The following is a 17,859-nucleotide window of genomic DNA, read 5'->3' on the forward strand; positions in this document are numbered from 1 at the left end:
ACACACACACACACACACACAGTGCAAAGTGATAGACAAAATAACAGCAATAACAACAGAGGAGAGAAAGCAAAAGGTAGGGCATGCGAGGGAAAGAGGGGGAGGAGACCGAGGGGGGAGGGGGGCAAGAGAACGGAGGAGGAGAGAGGCAGAGAGACAGAGAGGGAGCCCAGGAGAGAAGAGGAGGCAGTAAAGGGAGGGAGAGGAGAAAACACTAGGCTCGCAGAGAGAGATTGAGTGAAACAGGGAGAGAGTGAGTGAAACAGGGGAAACGAGAGAGTGCAAAAGAGGAGAGCAGTGCAGACAGATCAAGCTAGACATCGAAATACGGGAAGAGAGAGGGAGTTTCTCTGAAAGGGACACCAGCTCTGAGCTGTTTCCCCCGGTGGCCAGCAGCCAGCCAGCCAGGCAAGCAGGCATGGCGACACAGCCAGGTCCTCAGACTAGGGTCCTGTTCCAAACCCCGGAGGAGAGAGAGGAGGAAGAGCCACCCCAGCAGCGCAGACTGGGCAAACTCACCGTCAAGTACAACCGCAAAGACCTGCAGCGAAGGCTGGACATCGAGGAGTGGATCGACGGGCAGCTGCATCACCTGTTTGACTGCGAGGTGAGCTCCAGTTACTTTCTGATCTCAGGATCAAGGTCCTTTGGCTCCGGTCCTGATCTTAACCATTGTGATCTCAGTAACAATAAAACGATCTCTGGAGCAGTAGCTAAATGCACAATGCACTATAATGAATGAATGAATGAATGAATGAATGAATGAATGAATGAATGAATGAATGAATGAATGAATGGACTTTATTGTCATTAATATAGTACAGGTACCATACAACGACATTTGTGAGGGGGGGCTCCCCTGGTGCTAGGAAAAGAAAATACTAAAAACAAGAGGGAAAGAGCTGGTTTACATAAATAAAGGCTATATACACTATCCACTATACATAAAGGTACAGTAAGCAAAGCTTAGTTTAGTGTAGGCAAGGGGAGCTCTCATAGCGACAGTGTCCAGGGAGAAGGGGGAGAGGCAGTGTTAGAGAGGCGAGTAGTGCTCACTTGCTTCTGTCGTGAATTATTCACACTGAGAGAAAGAATAGGTCATAAAGAAAGAGATAGCCAGAGACTAGAAAAAGAGGGGGAAAGAGATAGACTTGAGAGATGGGAGAAATGTCAAGAGAGTTGAGTCGGGTAGCAAATACAGAATGGGGTGCACTTTGTCAATGATGTTTACTCTGTGTTCACCCTGGTACTGCCCGCCTCCAGGGAAGTAAAATAGTGGACCGCCTCAAAGCAAAGAGCTCAGCACAGCTATCCTAATGTGATCTGTTGTTTAGTGAAACTTTCTGGGAAGGCTACCTCCTTAGCAGTTGATTTTCTCTTAATTCATTCAGCATGCTTGTATTCTTTTGCTATCAAAACTGATTGTAAATTTCAGATTGTGATGATCGAAATCCACCAAAACATACCCACATGAATACCCTTGCTTGAGATCTGAGAATTGGTGTGAGCTCCCTGGTTTTTAGCCACACAGATTACCTTGATTCATTTAAATTCACTACCTAGCCAATAACCTCAAACAACGACATACCGCAAATTAACATAATGTACTCTATCCCAATAATTGTGAAAATATGAATGAATGAATCTTTATTTCGAACATGATTTAAAAAATAATAATAATACTAAGAACTAAGAACAAAATAGATTAGTTTGATTGAGAAATTATTGTGAGCTTTTAAGCAATTCAGTTGAATTGGTATTGCCACATTACTATAGTTGGTCTTGTCTAACACTGGCTTTGAATGACCTTTATATGGTTATTATTCTCGTTTTATTATATACCACACACTCTCACATACTACCATACTACTCTTGTGGTTGTTTGAATCAAAGCCTCTGCATGTAGCCAGGGACATTTGCTCCATGCTTTACCTTAATCTCTGCTGGACGCATTCGCCCTATGGAAATTGTATTCTAATTCTATGCTTAGTGTCACCCATACGTCCACTGATTAGTTTTTTTTTATCGATTGCATGCTGTGGCAGGATCCACAGGAGCTATCTTAAGACTCTGTGGGTTGCCTGACAGAGAAAGTATTGCTGTGTGGGCTTTATTGATTCAAATTATTTGACTGAGCTCTGTCCAATTAGATCCTCAGCTGTGGCAATTTGATTACAATCCCTAGGAAACACCATGGCAACCAAATCTGGGTTCCACTTTGTTCTTTCTGCTCAGGGTAGACTGGCTCATCTGCACTGAGAGGCTCTGGGTATATGATGCCTGTAGGCAATGTTTCCAGATAAGCTTACCCTCATCCAATCCAAAATGTATCCATTAAGCAGAAAAATGTGAATCAGAATTTAGATCAATGTCTAGCAAAAAATGTAATCCATCTTCTAGGTTAGTGTAAAGTTCTCAATGGCTGCTTCCGGCACTGTAAATAATTGTCCATGACAGGTACAGTATCTTAATTAAGAATCTAGGGCTTTAGGTTCAGTAATTACTAAACTATTTAACATACTGTGAGCTTAGAATGATAAGGTTCTATCTCCATTTAGGGTAGTTCAGAGATATTGAGCGTCAAAGTTTTTACATTCCATTATGTTTTGTGAGATGAATCCTTTGTATTTTATGAATTACTAACTCAAAAATGTAAACATTTAAAAAAGAACACCACACAGGCATTAATAAACACCTAATGGATCAGATTATGTAAAAAACTCAATTTTGACAAAAATGGAGATAGAACCTTATAATTCTAATGTAATTGACTAGTTTCTTTACCCCTCTTCCATATTATAATTTTAATAATTTTAATTAATAATAATAATTTAATTTTAATAATAATTAAATAATATTGTCCTTGAAAAAACTAATATTGTCCTTGAAAAAACTAAATAATATTGTCCTTGAAAAAACCAGAACAGTGTTTATTGTCAGAAAAGCAAAAGTCTTTCTCCAGATGAACCTACAGACACAGTTGGCCTTTTGCCAATGCAGGTCCTAGGGAAGTGCATAACTATTGGCCAAAGACCCCAGTGTTTGAGGGAGAAAAGGGCACAGTCAGGGTTCAGGGCCTCATGTCACATGCCATAATGGCCTCATGCCACAAGCAGCGTGGGTGACAATGAACTTGGCCTGATTATGTTTATGACCCCTTTGTCCCTATTGTAAATGGTCCTTATGCAGTGCTACACCAATGCATAACCATGTACATAAGTGGCCAACCCAGAAAGATAAAAACGAATTAAAAGACCAAATATCCTGACATGGTGGAAGCAGTGAGGTATTAAGAGTAGCTATGAAGGAGATATAAAGTGCTATGCCTTGTGTGATTTAGTGCAGGGGCGAAGTGGTGGGGAACACAGTCACCTACGAAAAGTGTATCAGAAAGTAAGTAAGTATCACACAGTATGAGGCGTGAACATCTTCACGCTTCCACAAACACTAATACTTTGAGTTAGGTAAGGATTTAGGCATTATTAGGCATTCACTAAGGGTAATGGTTAGAGGAGGTGAAAATGCTCAAAGTACTTTGGTCAAACTGCTCCAAAGTCGACTTGAACTGTGATGTTTGTGTTCCAAGTCTCTGTTTTACACCCTCCTCCACCCCCAACTTACCTCCTAGAAAAGCTTATCTTTTGTAGCTTTCTGGCCTTGGATATTGCTTGACACATGAACACACGAAACGAGTAACAACTACTACTATCGTGTGCAGAAGTGACAGACTGAGGGTACTGTAGTACCAGTAGCCGTGGTTGGAAGTGGAATATTAATCATTGCTCATGACTCACTCACTATAAAGATGCAGCTGAGCATGCTTGAGGTGAATGTAGTCCTGACAATACTGTACTTTTCTTCACACTACTTCACAATACTGTACTGTACTTCACACCTCACGTTCATATTTGTGAAGAAAGAGAGTGAATTTGCCTGAGAATTGGCCTCTCCCCCGAGAGAATATAGTTCATTTCTAGTGCCTGGTAGGCACTTATTGTTGTCTGTGAATAGTTCTTTGTTTGTTTCTGTATGAACGGAAATACCAGGGTAGTGTACAACTGACTGTGTGTGGGTTAAGATCAGGACAAAGCTCTAAAACACCCCCAATGACATGGACCCTCATGGAAGAATCAGTTTTGAGATTGTGAATTCTGACTTTCTTGGAGGAACTGGCAAGTAGCTGTAAGGGCATGCACACTGGTGTTTCATTTGGATTTAACTATACTCACAACTTAAATTGCCTGAGATCAGTGCTTCAAGTATTAGCAAGCTAAAGAGATCTTAACATGGATTAACAATGGCGATGGGGGGTGGGATTGGACTGGGCTGGCTGGTCTGGGCTGTGGGTGGCTGCCCCTTGCCCGGCCCTTGGGCGGGACGGCTGGGGCTCTGGTGGGGGCGGGTGAGGGCCGGGGGTGGAATCCCTCCTAAAACAGGCTTGGGGGTTGCCAAGGCAGGAGAGGGCACAGAATGTGCAGTGGGCCAGCCCAGCAGCCTAAATCATTGAGAGCTCTGCGCCTGGTCGCGGCTTGGGACGAGATCTCCCTGGAATGCATGTGCCCATGTCACTGCACCAGCACCTCCTCTGGTCGTTTCGGGCGTGAGAGGAGCTAGGGGGAATAGCGTGGTCGTCTCCACGCTACGTTTCCCTGGTGATGCTCCTCAACGGCAGGTGGCGCAGGAGGTAGAGCAGGCGTCTAATGATCGGAAGGTTGGCAGAACGGTGGTTCGAGCCCCAGGTGGCCACATGTCGAAGTGTCCTTGGGCAAGACACTGAACCCCAAAATTGCTCCCAGTGAGCGGGCCGGCGCCTTGCATGGTAGCTTGCCGACATTGGTGTGTGAATGTGTGTGTGAATGGGTGAATGAGAGGCCGTTGTAAAGCGCTTTGGATAAAGGCGCTATATAAGTTAGTCCATTTACCATTAGGTGGCTAGTGACCGTTCATGCTTCCTGGTTCGGCTGAGGGGGTGGAACAACGAGCAGGGCAGCTCTCCATGGCAGACTCAGCCCCAAAAAATAAAATAAAAAATAAATAAAAAAGGAACAAGGATGGCTCGCTCTGCCTGTCTCCTGCTGGGGCTCTGGTTTTGTTGCTGTGGGGCCGGGTGGGGGGGGCTTCTCACTCGTCTCTCTGGTGCCCCGGTCTTGCCTCACTCATTCCATGCAATTTCCAGGGTCGAAGTAAGTGTGAATGGGACTGACCAGGGAAATCCGCTCGGGCAATTACCCTGGTCAAGACCATGTATGTCACTATTTGTCTTTTATAATGCATTTTCACTAATACCGGTAATACAAAAAATACATGTAGAATTCAAGAGCATATGGGCCTCTTCCCATAGCACAGTAGAGGTTCTAATAGGCTAATTTGGCATCCTTTGCTAACGGTTACAGAGTGGGGTATTCTAATGCGGACAGCCACGTGGATTCATTTCAAGTGAATCCCTAGGGTTGTGTGGTGAATTATTGAGAGTTATTCCTAATATATAAGTATGGTTTCCTGGTGGTAGACCCCCATTGTATATCTTCTGGGATACTTAATAATGACACTTGTCTCATGACTTCTCCAAGTAAAACAAAGTACTAGTTGTTGAGGCTAGTGCAGTGAGTTATGGGAGTGTCTGTATAGCTTTTGGAAAGAAGCTGGCTTTCTTAAAGTCTGCTTCAAATGTTTCTCGTTTGAGTGTGGTGTTTCAGACATCATGGTTGCCTTGTTAGGTTGGGTTGAAATGTGGGTTTCACACACTTCTGCCCAATATTTCAAAAGGGTTCATAACACAAAATTAGACACATTATAATCAGAGTACAGCAAAAATATTATTATTTTGATACAATTTCAGAATTGGTATTGGAATTGGAATGTTATACATTAATGTTATTATTATTAACATAACAGTTGACTGTTGACCGCCCCAATATGGCGACCAGCAGACACATGCCGTATCCCGAACGAGGTATCTACTGTATATAATATCTATGCCATAGACCCTCACAGAGTGACGTTCCATAGTGGCCACACCCCTCTACTGGTGCACGGACGTCCAGTTTCCAATGCATTTTCCAGTAGAGTACTTGTCTTTTAACAATAATGCAGGTGATTGATGGTGATGACAGCTTACTATAATGACATCCCGGTGTATAGTTGCAGCCATAACATTCTAGTCCCCATGGGAAACAGAACTTCCCACTTCCTGATTTGCATGCTTGGAGCATGGGTTACTGGGGATTAAGAGCTGATTTGAACACAAATAGTTTAGAAATTAAGTTGATCCCCAGTATATTAATCATTAAACATTTTTGAAAGGGAAACATTCTGCATGTTTACCTAAGCTGCTATTATGTTGGTGTTCACATTGGTAGAGGTAATTGCGATTTTCTCTGCAGGGATTAAGTCAATAAATCAGAAATGTTTTTTCTTGAAATGAGCCCCACAGTAAAAAGAATGTGATCTTCGACCTATGTGTTATTGGACATTTAAACCACTGTTGTGGCATGAAAGAGGCTTTTTAAAATTTCACATCAACTATTGCAAACCACTTTAAACTTTCCCAACCGAAGGTCATATCATACAATCAGTAGTCAGTAGGTTATGGCTGTTTTTTGGTTTTCTAGCAGAACTGCACAGTAGGGGAGACATTTCAAAAGCGCCTTCTACATTTAAATTAATTGTTAATTTATTCATACACCCGTTGATGACATTACCACTTTGTTGACATGAAAACACTAATACAGTAGGGGTAAAAATGATGTGGGTTATGTGGTTTACCTGGTAATCTGAACCTTTCAGGTTAGAACTCCAATGAATATGCAACACAGTGGGCGGCAACGACCCCCGGCAACGACCCCCCATCTGTGGTTAGTCAGTGGAACAATAGCCAACAGTGACAGAGCAGCTCCGACACTAACAGCAATGATGTAGACTTGAATTAACAAAACTTCCCCCCTCTGTATATATATCCCTTTACTTACATTATTTACATAATGTCCTAAAAATATATATTGCGCCAAACAAGGCAGAAAAGTAAAGTGGGAAGGTTTGTTTTATGCCTGCCTAGTTTGGAAGTGTCTTACTAATAGGCTACTATTTAGGTGGACATGATAAGGCCACCATCCCCTTTATATCCATTCTCCATTATATCCATTATCAATAGAGATACGATATCCTGAGGGCTAACAAGGCAATGCAAAAGATCCCACAAAAGTCATTCTTACCGATTAATAGTTTGTCAAGCACTTTGCCATGATATGAGCAGGAAATGCATCTGTGTCTACAGAGTATGTAGCTACAGCGTGCACGACTCATTTGCATAACATAGAAGGTAAACTATTAAAGCTGTAGCTCCCAGAACTCCCAAATAATAAGGATTACACATTATCATGATTGCTGTGGGTTAGGATATGCCTATAGGCCTTTTGTCAAATAAATGTTACATTTTTACTACTGTTACATTTATTTATTCATTTATCCAAACCACTTACTATTGTTTGGACGACTTAGATTTTTTTTTCTGATGAGACAGTAAGTCGTCCAAATGCCATAATAAGTGGTCCAAACAAAATAGTAAAACTTCAAGTATTTGTTTGCTTTACGCTTTAGGGAATCAGGACACTACGAACTCTAAGGTCATGTGATAACAACAAATAGGTAATGTACTGCTTTACCCACTAACTACCCATCCATCCTGCAAAGCCAGCCACATCACTTAAGCTGATAATAATAATAATGATAATAATAACTTGGATTTATATAGCGCCTTTCATAAAACCCAAGGACACTTTACAATTCTGATCAGTTCAGAAGAGCTGTTTCCCATGATATTTAAATAGGATGATTGGAATCTTCCTTGCCCTAGTTTTATGGTCATTATTTAAAAGTGTCCAACGCTGCTGTCAAGCTTATTCTAACATTAGACAGTTGTGGAGCTAAAGACTGCAGTGTTGGCTGTCTTGTAGAGTTAGAAGAGTGGGCCAGAGTCTGAGGGTGTACAGGAAGATCACTGAAGACATTCTCATTAAATAATAATTTAAGCATTCCTGCCTTCCTGTTGAGCAAGCCTGGGTTTCCCGAAAGCTTCATTGTTTATTAATTTCTCCGGACAATCCAGCCACAAAGCTGAGAGAGGGTAATCATAAATCACACGTTCTGTGCAGAAAATAAATTCTACCAAATATACTATATATTCAATCATTTATCTTTAATCTAGGAATAGAGAGTGTAACCCTACTTTATAAAACCTCAAGTCAAGTCAAGTCAGGTTTATTTATATAGCACATTTACAACGACAAACAGCCAACCAAAGTGCTTAACAGATAAACTAGTTAAAAGTGCTTAACAGATAAACTAGATAAACTAACACTAGTAAAAAGAAACAACAAATAAAAATACACTAAAACAAAAACAAGGTGCAATACAGAATACAATAGGTGCAGAAATAAAAGTGCAGAAAAGTGCAGTTGTCGGGATGCAGGCTCAACTCAGGTACCAGTAGAGTAGAGATGCCCGACAGCATACACAGAGACAGAGAGTGACAGCTAACAGTATGCAGAGCAGATGAGGCGGACGGCTTGCCAACACAGGTGCCATCTTGGTAACGAGAGTTACCTAACAAAGAGAGAGAGCTTTACAAACTCTGGAGTATTCTTGAGTGTCTTATCAATCTCATATCAAGGAAGTCAGAAAATGGCAAGAAGAAGTCACATACATACACTGTCACACCAGTTATTTATAAAGAAGGATGTTCTTTCTTTCAAAATAGTAGCAGAGAGCATATCATCGTAACTTTTCTCAGACAAGCTAAGTGCTATGAAGTGTTTTTGGCAGAGTATGATCAGTGAGAAAAATGTGGTTCACCAAAGCCTAGAGCATGCTGGGGGATGTTGGGCCTGATGGCTGTCAATACAAAAGGTTCAGTGTCTGAATAAATGTCTGTGCGTGACCATGTGGGTCACAAAAATGCTATCACTTCAAATTAACATGGACTGCTGTTGGCAAGAATATCAAAACCCTCCTGACTAATGAAGCCTTCTTTTTTATTTCAGATTTACATGGAAATGATTCAGCAATATTGCAATGATTATGTTTGAATACATATTCTGTATGAACATACAATATATTGATGTTGTTGGTGTTATTCATCATAGTGAATTGGGAATGAATTTTCCGATGCTTGTTGTTTTTGCTATTTTCAGGAGGAGGAGGACATTCCTGAGCTAGAAATTGACATTGATGAGCTTCTGGACCTATCAGACACAGAACAGAGATGCAAGCTACATGTGAGCACCAACTATTGTATACTACCAAATCACTGACAACTACAGCCAATATGTCTTTTAAACATAGTGTGATGTCCGGACTGGACTTGTAAGTAATAATAGTCGATAGAGAACGTGGTCCATCAAACGCAGCTTTATTCTTTTCAGCATGAGTATAGCAGCAAACTACTCAACATAACTTCTCAGCATGAATGAGTATGGCAGCCAACTACCCAGCATACACTTCAACTTCCTCCCTAGTCTAACACGTGATTCCGTCTTAAAGGGCAGGACACAACATTTCCCCCTTTCTGGAAAAGAGTTACTTGTACTAACAACAAGGCAAGCAAAAAAAATGAAATGGTAGATTCAGCATGTATAAACAAAACAATATCACATTACCCAATCAATATCACATAAGGAAACTTAAATATTATTAATCTAGGTAATGACAGTCTAATACAATAACAATAGACCAAAGTAGTGCAAACAGTATAAGTGCAACAATCCCCATACAACAGGAATACAATTCAACAACTGTCAGTGACCCATTATTAGGCTATTCAAGAGACATAGTCCTTTAGCCATCCAGACCTCTGGATATTACGTCTAGGCCTGGGTGAATGATCAACCACAGGCTCTACAGTGTCTCCGTCTGTGGTTGCGGCAGTGTCTGGGAAAGCAGTGAGATGAGAGGCATTCCAAGTCTTTCCATCACTCAGAATGTATGTGCTGTCCCCCACCTTCTTGCTTATGGTGAGAGGATCACTGTACCTTCTGTGACCTTTCATCACATGCAGAGGATTCTTAATCCGCACTTTGTCCCCTTTTTGAAAAGCAGGAGGACGTGCACCACGTTTGGCATCAGTGTAGGCCTTCATCTTGCGCTGTCGTTCACTGACTCTGTGGCGAATGTTCATCGTCGCCGGAGTACACTCAGGAGCAGGAGGTAACAGAGTCAGCTTGGTTCGCATGGGCCGACCGTGGAGCAGTTCAAAAGGAGATGAACCAGTAGTGGCATGAGGAGTGGCACGGTAGACCTGGAGAAAGTCTACCACAGCTGGTTTCCAAGGCTGATGTTGCTGAATGGCCAGCTGGATGGTTTGTTTCAGCACCCGATTGAACCTTTCTATGGCCCCATTAGCAGCAGGGTAGTAGAGAGAAGATCGGCTGTGTGAGATTTGTCTGTCTTTCAGGAAGGATGTGAATGATGCAGACGTAAACTGCACACCGTTGTCAGTGACAATGTTCAGCGGGTTCCCATGCCGGCTGAACACAGATGACATAAAGGCAAGCACAGTGTTAGTAGTGATGTCTCGGGTGAAGGCTACCTCAGGCCATTTACTAAAGTAGTCAGTCATTGTAACAGCGTATCTGCAGTCTGGAGCAGCTGTTTCGAATGGGCCGACTATATCCATGGCAACCTTTTGCCATGGCCCATCAGGAAGTGGTACAGGTTGCAGTGGACCTGGACGGTAGGTGACATCGTAGTTGTAGGACATGAGACGGGCAGACCATCTTGCAACACGTAGACCAGCGCGACCGACACCCTTTGTAGTCATCAGTGTCGTGAGCGCTTGGTGGTCCGTCTTCAGAGTGAAACGGCGTCCCCACAAGTAAGTGCGCCACCGCTCCACAGCCCAGACGCAGGCCAGGGCTTCCTTTTCCACAACAGCATATTTGCGCTCAGCAGCAGAGAGAGTTCGAGATGCAAACGCAACAGTTCTCTCAACGTTGTCAGGGCCCACTTGTGACATCACAGCACCCAACCCGTAGTCAGATGCATCTGTAGATATGATAGTGTGCAGTGCAGGATCAAACAATGCTAGGGCTTGGCTCTTTACCAGCAGTTGCTTGACCCTTTCATAACTGGCTTGTGCTTCGTCAGTCCACTGAAATGCACTGTCCGTCTGTCTCAGGCATGCTCGCATAGGTTCCACCACAGTGGCATGGTTGGGCAGGAACTTAGAGTACCAGGAGAGCAAGCCGAGGAAGGAACGCAGTGTAGTAGCGTCAGTGGGTGCTGGAGCCTCAGCGATGGCCTGTATGCGTACAGTGTCTGGAAGCAGACCATCAGCAGAGACAGTGTGACCCAGGAATGGTAGACTGGGCTCACGGAAACGGCATTTGTCGTTATTAAGCTGCAAGCCAGCAGATTTCAGACGTTGCAGGGTAACTTTAAGAGCCTCGTCATGTGTGTGCCTGTCACTGCCATGTATGATGACATCATCAATGTAGTACTCCACACCCGGCAGGTCAGCGAGAATGATGCTCATCATCTTCTGAAAGGCAGCTGGCGCTGATGCCAGTCCATATGGCACACGGCAGAACCGATACAGTCCATCATGGGTGATGAATGCCGTTAGGTCGCGTGACTCCTCAGCAAGAGGCACCTGGTAGTAGGCGTTAGCCAGGTCAATGGATGAGAAGATGGTGGAGCCTTTCAGGCTGGAAAGGAGCTCATCCATATGAGGCAGTGGAAAGGCGTCAATAATGACCGCCTTATTGGGCTCACGCAGGTCGACACACATCCTTATTTTTCCAGTCTTCTTTTGTATGACGACAATGGGGGACACCCAAGCAGAGGCGTCGACAGGTTCGATCACTCCAGCAGCGAGTAAGCGCTTCAGTTCATCAGAAACTGCGTCTCTGACAGACAGCGGTAGCCGGCGCAGCTTTTGGCGTACCGGTGTGACAGAGGAATCGACCTTCACGCGGTGCACAAAGTTTTCTGCACACCCTACAGCAGCGGGAGCAGATGCAGTAGTGCACTGGAGCACAGGAGTAGGCAGAGATGCAGAGTCATTAGGAGGCACCACTTTGTTGTTTGCAATATGCACACTTAACACAGTCATTAGGTCCCTCCCCATCAGTGAGGTCCCCCTCTCCACAATGAAGAAGGTACCTGGAGCAGTGCGGCCATGGAGAGAAACATCAGCAGACATGCACCCCAGCACTGGAATGCTGGTTTTAGAGTAAGACACCAGCCTGGCAGTCGGTTCAGTAAGTGGAATGTTTTTAAAGTACTGTGCGTAGATGCTCTGTGGCAGTATAGAGACAGATGAACCAGTGTCAACCAGCAATTCCACTTTACTGGACTGTGAGTGTTCTGAAATAATCTCCACAGTGCATGTGATCTTATCACTATTACGTGCAGAATGTTCAGTATATAACACTGTAAATTCAGGGAGATCAACCTCACGTACCTCCTTGGTGTGTGTCTGTGTACTGCGACACACCTTGGCAAAGTGACCCACTCTGTTGCATTGTCTGCATGTAACTGATGCAGCTGGGCAGTTAGTTGCATTAGCTAAATGTCCATCTGATCCACAGCGGTAACATGTTTTCCGCTGTGAAGCCTCCCTAGGCTTTGTACGCTTACCCCACTGTTGTGGAGTGTGCTGCACCGCCTGCACAGATGCAGCCCGCGGCTCACAGAAGGCCTTAGCTTGCTCCGTAGCAGCCTCAATCTGTGTAGCAGTTGTCATGGCCCTTTCCAGTGTAAGTTTATTGTCCATCAAAAGTCTTTCACGGATCCGCGGGTTGTGTAGATGTTCAACTAGCTGATCACGGATCGCCTCATCCGCACGATCGCCATAGTCGCACGTAGCTGCAAGTTCACGTAGTGCAATCACATACTGAAGGACCGTTTCATTCTGCATCTGTACTCTCTTACGGAAAGCATGGCGTTCAGCAACAGTGTTTGTCTTGGGCACAAAGTACTCCTCCAACGCAGTCATTGCAGTATCGTAGTCTGCACCTGTGTTCGGGAGCGAGTAGAAGAGACGCTGTCCCTCGGTGCCCAGGCAGTGTAGTAAGACGGCTCTACGCCGTGCAGCAGGCCAAGCATTACCGCTAGCATTGATGACCAGCAAATAGTTCTCAAAAATTTTCCGCCATGTCTTGAATGGAATGGTGGGCTCACCAGGCGCAGGCAGGAAAAAACAGGGAAACGGCACGTTTACAGCCATTGTAAAAACTAGTAACTCCGATTACTCGTCGCCAATTGTGATGTCCGGACTGGACTTGTAAGTAATAATAGTCGATAGAGAACGTGGTCCATCAAACGCAGCTTTATTCTTTTCAGCATGAGTATAGCAGCAAACTACTCAACATAACTTCTCAGCATGAATGAGTATGGCAGCCAACTACCCAGCATACACTTCAACTTCCTCCCTAGTCTAACACGTGATTCCGTCTTAAAGGGCAGGACACAACACATAGCTTAGGGTTAGTATTCACAAACCTATCAAGAACCCTTTTGGTGCCAGGCTGTAGAATACCCTGTGAAAAGCGTTCTTGAACCAAAAATGGTTATTTAAAATGTCCTTTCAACAGCCCTGTTTGGTGCAACAACATAAAACCCATGTAATACTCTGTCTTCTGGTCCTTATGGAACCAAAAGCCTTCTACATGGCACTAAAAGGGGTTATTCAAAGGATTCTCCTACTATGTCAGGGACACACTGAAGATTATAGTTTCTAAGAGTGTTGTTTGAATAACTCTCTTATAGAGAAACAAAGCCTTAATGCAAGAGGTAATGACTCCTCACTTGCTTTCTACAGGAACTTCTTCAAGGGTGTGGCAAGCCAAAAGAGGTAAGAGCACACACGCAAATGTCATTAACAGGCAAAGAAGATTTGGGGAATTTGGGTTATATAATTTCTGTCTTTGCCTCTGATTTCTGTACAATAATCAAGGTCCAGTGGAGGATGTGTTCTTTTATTAGCTATTTGCAGTCATTGTTCTCAAACAAAAAGTCAAAGATCTGCTAGAAATTCATAAATCATATGAATTTACTCACTAAAAACTTGACTGTGTTATATATAGGGGGTTTGTTGACAGTTTAACCTGCATACACATCATTTCAAGACATGACATTTTTTCTATTAAGACATCTTACTGTACTCTTATCTTCTTTCATGTTCCCTAATAGGACTTTATCAATGGCTTGCTTTACCGCATGAAGGGGCTACGCAAGATGTCAGCTCCCTTGAGAAAATGAATGAATCTGGGAGCCATGGCCAAGACAATGTGAACAAGTCATCATCGTCTCTCATCTGTAGTTGTGGATTCGGCTATGTCCAGTGACAGTCCTCGTGTATCTCGATGGTGTCTCTATAGACAGTCTGCACTATAGAGTCTCTAATGGTGGGTAGCCCTGGTCCAATGATGGTCCCTGTTGTGCAGGTTGCAGCCCCTCTAATCAATGGTGTTGCATCAGGGGTCTCATGTCATTATTTAATCATTTAGTTGTGTTACAATGACATGCAGCTGGAAGAGACACAGACCCAGACACAGACCCAGAACTGCTTGTCACATACCCATGTTTGTTTAACATAACTGATGATGATTCTGCACCACATAATAATACAGATGACAATTTGGCACCATAAATGGTATTTTGTATCCACTTATACAAGACTGGTGGGTCGGAGCATCCAATCAGGAACCTTGGTTGGAAAGTGTAAAACTAAGTCTTGATAGTTACTTCAGCATAGTGATGCTCTTCAAGAAAAAAATTATTTTGGTGAGATTGCCCCAGAAATAGCATGCAATAGACATAAATATGATTCAGTCTGTTGTTTCTGCATGTCTCTGTTTTGTGCTGTTGATGATGTTACTGTGTAGAGCACACCTGTGACAGTGAGGGTCACTATGGCCTGGTTGGTTTAACTATTGGGTGCCTTTAATGGACAGTTTGGGTATTTTGAGTCTTCAAAGCATCATATTCATAGCAACATATTTTTATCTAATTACTATTATTAGCAAATTAAACAAATATGTTGTCTGATGAAGCCCCTGTGATTAGCATAATAATGTACTGTAAAACATGATGGTTATTGTTTAGATTAAGGTGTTGTTTTATGTCTTTAAAAAATAAAGTATTGTTATTATTACCCAGACTGTTACAATATTTTGAAATTCTATCTTTTAAAAGAGCAATATGCAACATTCAATTACATTTCTAATTGTTATAATAACTGTTTAATTAGTAGTGATCAGGGAATGAGAACATTTAGTGCAAACAGGTTTGAGGGGTCAGGCGAAGGACTTGGTGGAGTCAGGCAAGGGTTAGGCGATCGGCGTTGTAAACCATGGTGCAGGGCTGGAACCGTTGTGCAAGGTGCTGGGCTGGATGTGTCCAAGGTGCTGGGCTGGATGTTAAAGGGGCTCACTAATGAGCTAAATAAAACATTCTATTTCTGATGAGTCAACAGCACTAGGGCTCCATCACAAAACCCTTACTGGAATCTTCATGCACTCTGTGAATTAGTCTTTACTTTCTGATGAGTCAACAGCACTAACCCCATCCAGTGAGGCATGTAGATATACATGTATTTAGAATATGTAAAATGTGTGCTCTAAAGTGAATGACAAAAAATGCCTTAGCCCACAAACACCAGAAATGCAAGAAAGTTTATGAGGTATACCAAATAAATTAATAAGTGTTACGACCCTTCTGTCTAGAGTAAAATAAGGGCCTAACAGGGTAGAGTGCAGAATGTTGATGTGTTGCAACACAAATCCCAAGAACCAGAACTAAAATGCAAGAATATTTATTTAAAACAAGTGTGTACAAAAGTATAAACAAAAGCACAAAACAACAAAAAAAGCAACAAGTCATTCCTGTTTACTTCTTTCCATGTTTTCTTTGTGGACCTTCAGCCTCTGTTTTGCTGCTTCACTCAAAGTATTGAGAGCGTAATGGTCATAGTTGCTTCTCACTGATAAGACAAAATTATATAATGAAGTGATTAATAAATAATTTAAGAAAATTAAAAAAATAAAAATAAGAAAAATGTATCAGGGGTTGTACACTTTTATGGAAATTGTATTAGCATTCATGTTTTCCGCTTACCTCAAGTCATAATCTGGTCTACATTTATATAATTCCTTGGCCTTGTCAACAGTAACATACCGGTAGTTTACAGATGCGAGGGCGTGGACTGTTGCCTGTGCCATGAAGTGATTAAAGCCACATGTTTAACAGCTATAGTAAAATGTAGACATTTAAGATGGTTGTGCCATGTTGCAGGTGACAACTAGGCAAGACCTGATATGAGCAAATGGCATTATAAGATCCTACTGGATATTGACCATGAGTTAAAGTGTGACATATGTTATAATATAAAATATGTAGTCTATAAATAAAAACGGTGTCAATGAAATGTCACCTCTGGCAGAAGCACATCCATGACGAATGCCACCGGATCAGCGAATGGTCTCTGTGTTTTTTCGACCACTCAAAACACTTTGTCCATTTGCTCATCTTCAAAGAGGATGACGCCCGCTCCTTAGGCCAAAGACACTTGACTTCCTGCGATGATTGCAGTTTGTTGGGAGGATGCTCAACGTAAATGTACATTTACTACACAAACATAAAACGTTTCTCTTTCATTATTTATATTATGCATAACATGTGTCACTTCACTTAGACATTTCAGTTGCAAACTCACTTCAAGATGTGGCAGTAAGCCTAAAACTAATTTACACCAAGGATGTCCTGGGGCACAGAAATAATACGTTAACAACATTCAAATGATGAAATATATGATAATATAGATGGACTTACCTCCATATTTCACAATAGACCTCTGGTGGACCTGAATATGAGACCGAAGGACAGGGTACGTGTACGTCCCTGCCTTGTGACAAATTGCCTTGAGTCCAATCTTTCAAGCTCAGGGTATTGTCCATCTGGGAATGTCGTGTTGGTCAATGGGAGAATAACATATAATTAGGTGAATGTCTCAAATGTGACTCCAAATAATTTTCTATTCCTTTAAATGGAATATTTCATTCCTTCAATTCATCTTGCTTTAAAATATGTGACCTGAGCTCAAAATATTCAACGTGCAACCCCCATACAGCTTGTTGAATCCATTAACAAAGTTCGAAAATAGCATATAGTTCATCTTTACCTTAGCGTTACTTGTAATAACTCTAGACCATGTTTACACGAACATTGTGATACGAGTGAAAGCCATTCCCTTCCCGCAACTGAGAGACAATCTTAAAACACCTTTGTTCCTGAGATACTCCCGTCTCCCAACTGGGAGAATTTTACCATCACATTACTCTACACACAAATTACATTGATTAACTCTACATAGCTCATAACTGTATATAACTATCTCTATCACTGCCATGTTTTATGGCACTATTTGCACTTCTGGTTGGATGCTAAACTGCATTTTGTTGTTGGTACTTGTACTCAGCAATGACAATACAGTTGAATCTAATCTAATATCTCAACTGTTCTAGACTAATATGATCCCAAGGAACAACGTGGGATCCATGCGAAATTCTCTAAACCCCCAAAATGGCTACGCCCTTTTTATCCTACAGGTGAATAGGGAAACATTTTTAACTAATAGATATCACCATGAAACTTCACAAGTTGATTACTTACATTAATACAAATATATTTTTGTATTACAAGTTGTCATGAATTTATGTTTACATATGCAAATGAGGCATTATCTGATTAAACATGCACTAATTTGCACAACTTTCAGAACAGAAATTGGAGCAGTGGATAAAGCCAGGTTTTTGTTTGTTTGTTTTCTTTCAAAACCATAAGACTCAGCATTCATAATCAAGG

At 42.3% G+C, this 17,859-nt stretch overlaps 1 protein-coding gene across 1 annotated transcript; it reads left to right on the forward strand.

The window, feature by feature from the left end:
* Positions 1–418: 418 nt before the first annotated feature.
* On the forward strand, positions 419–14,256 carry LOC308152559 (protein phosphatase 1 regulatory subunit 14B-like; the record flags this gene model as incomplete). The annotated part of the gene is made up of 4 exons (XM_080525560.1): positions 419–607; positions 9,192–9,272; positions 13,817–13,849; positions 14,188–14,256. 4 exons carry the CDS (start codon positions 419–421, stop codon positions 14,254–14,256), a joined length of 372 nt encoding a protein of 123 aa, XP_080381686.1.
* Positions 14,257–17,859: the final 3,603 nt, after the last annotated feature.

The sequence above is a fragment of the Nansenia antarctica genome (assembly GCF_963989245.1).
Source record: "Nansenia antarctica genome assembly, chromosome: 3".
NCBI lineage: Eukaryota > Metazoa > Chordata > Actinopteri > Argentiniformes > Microstomatidae > Nansenia > Nansenia antarctica.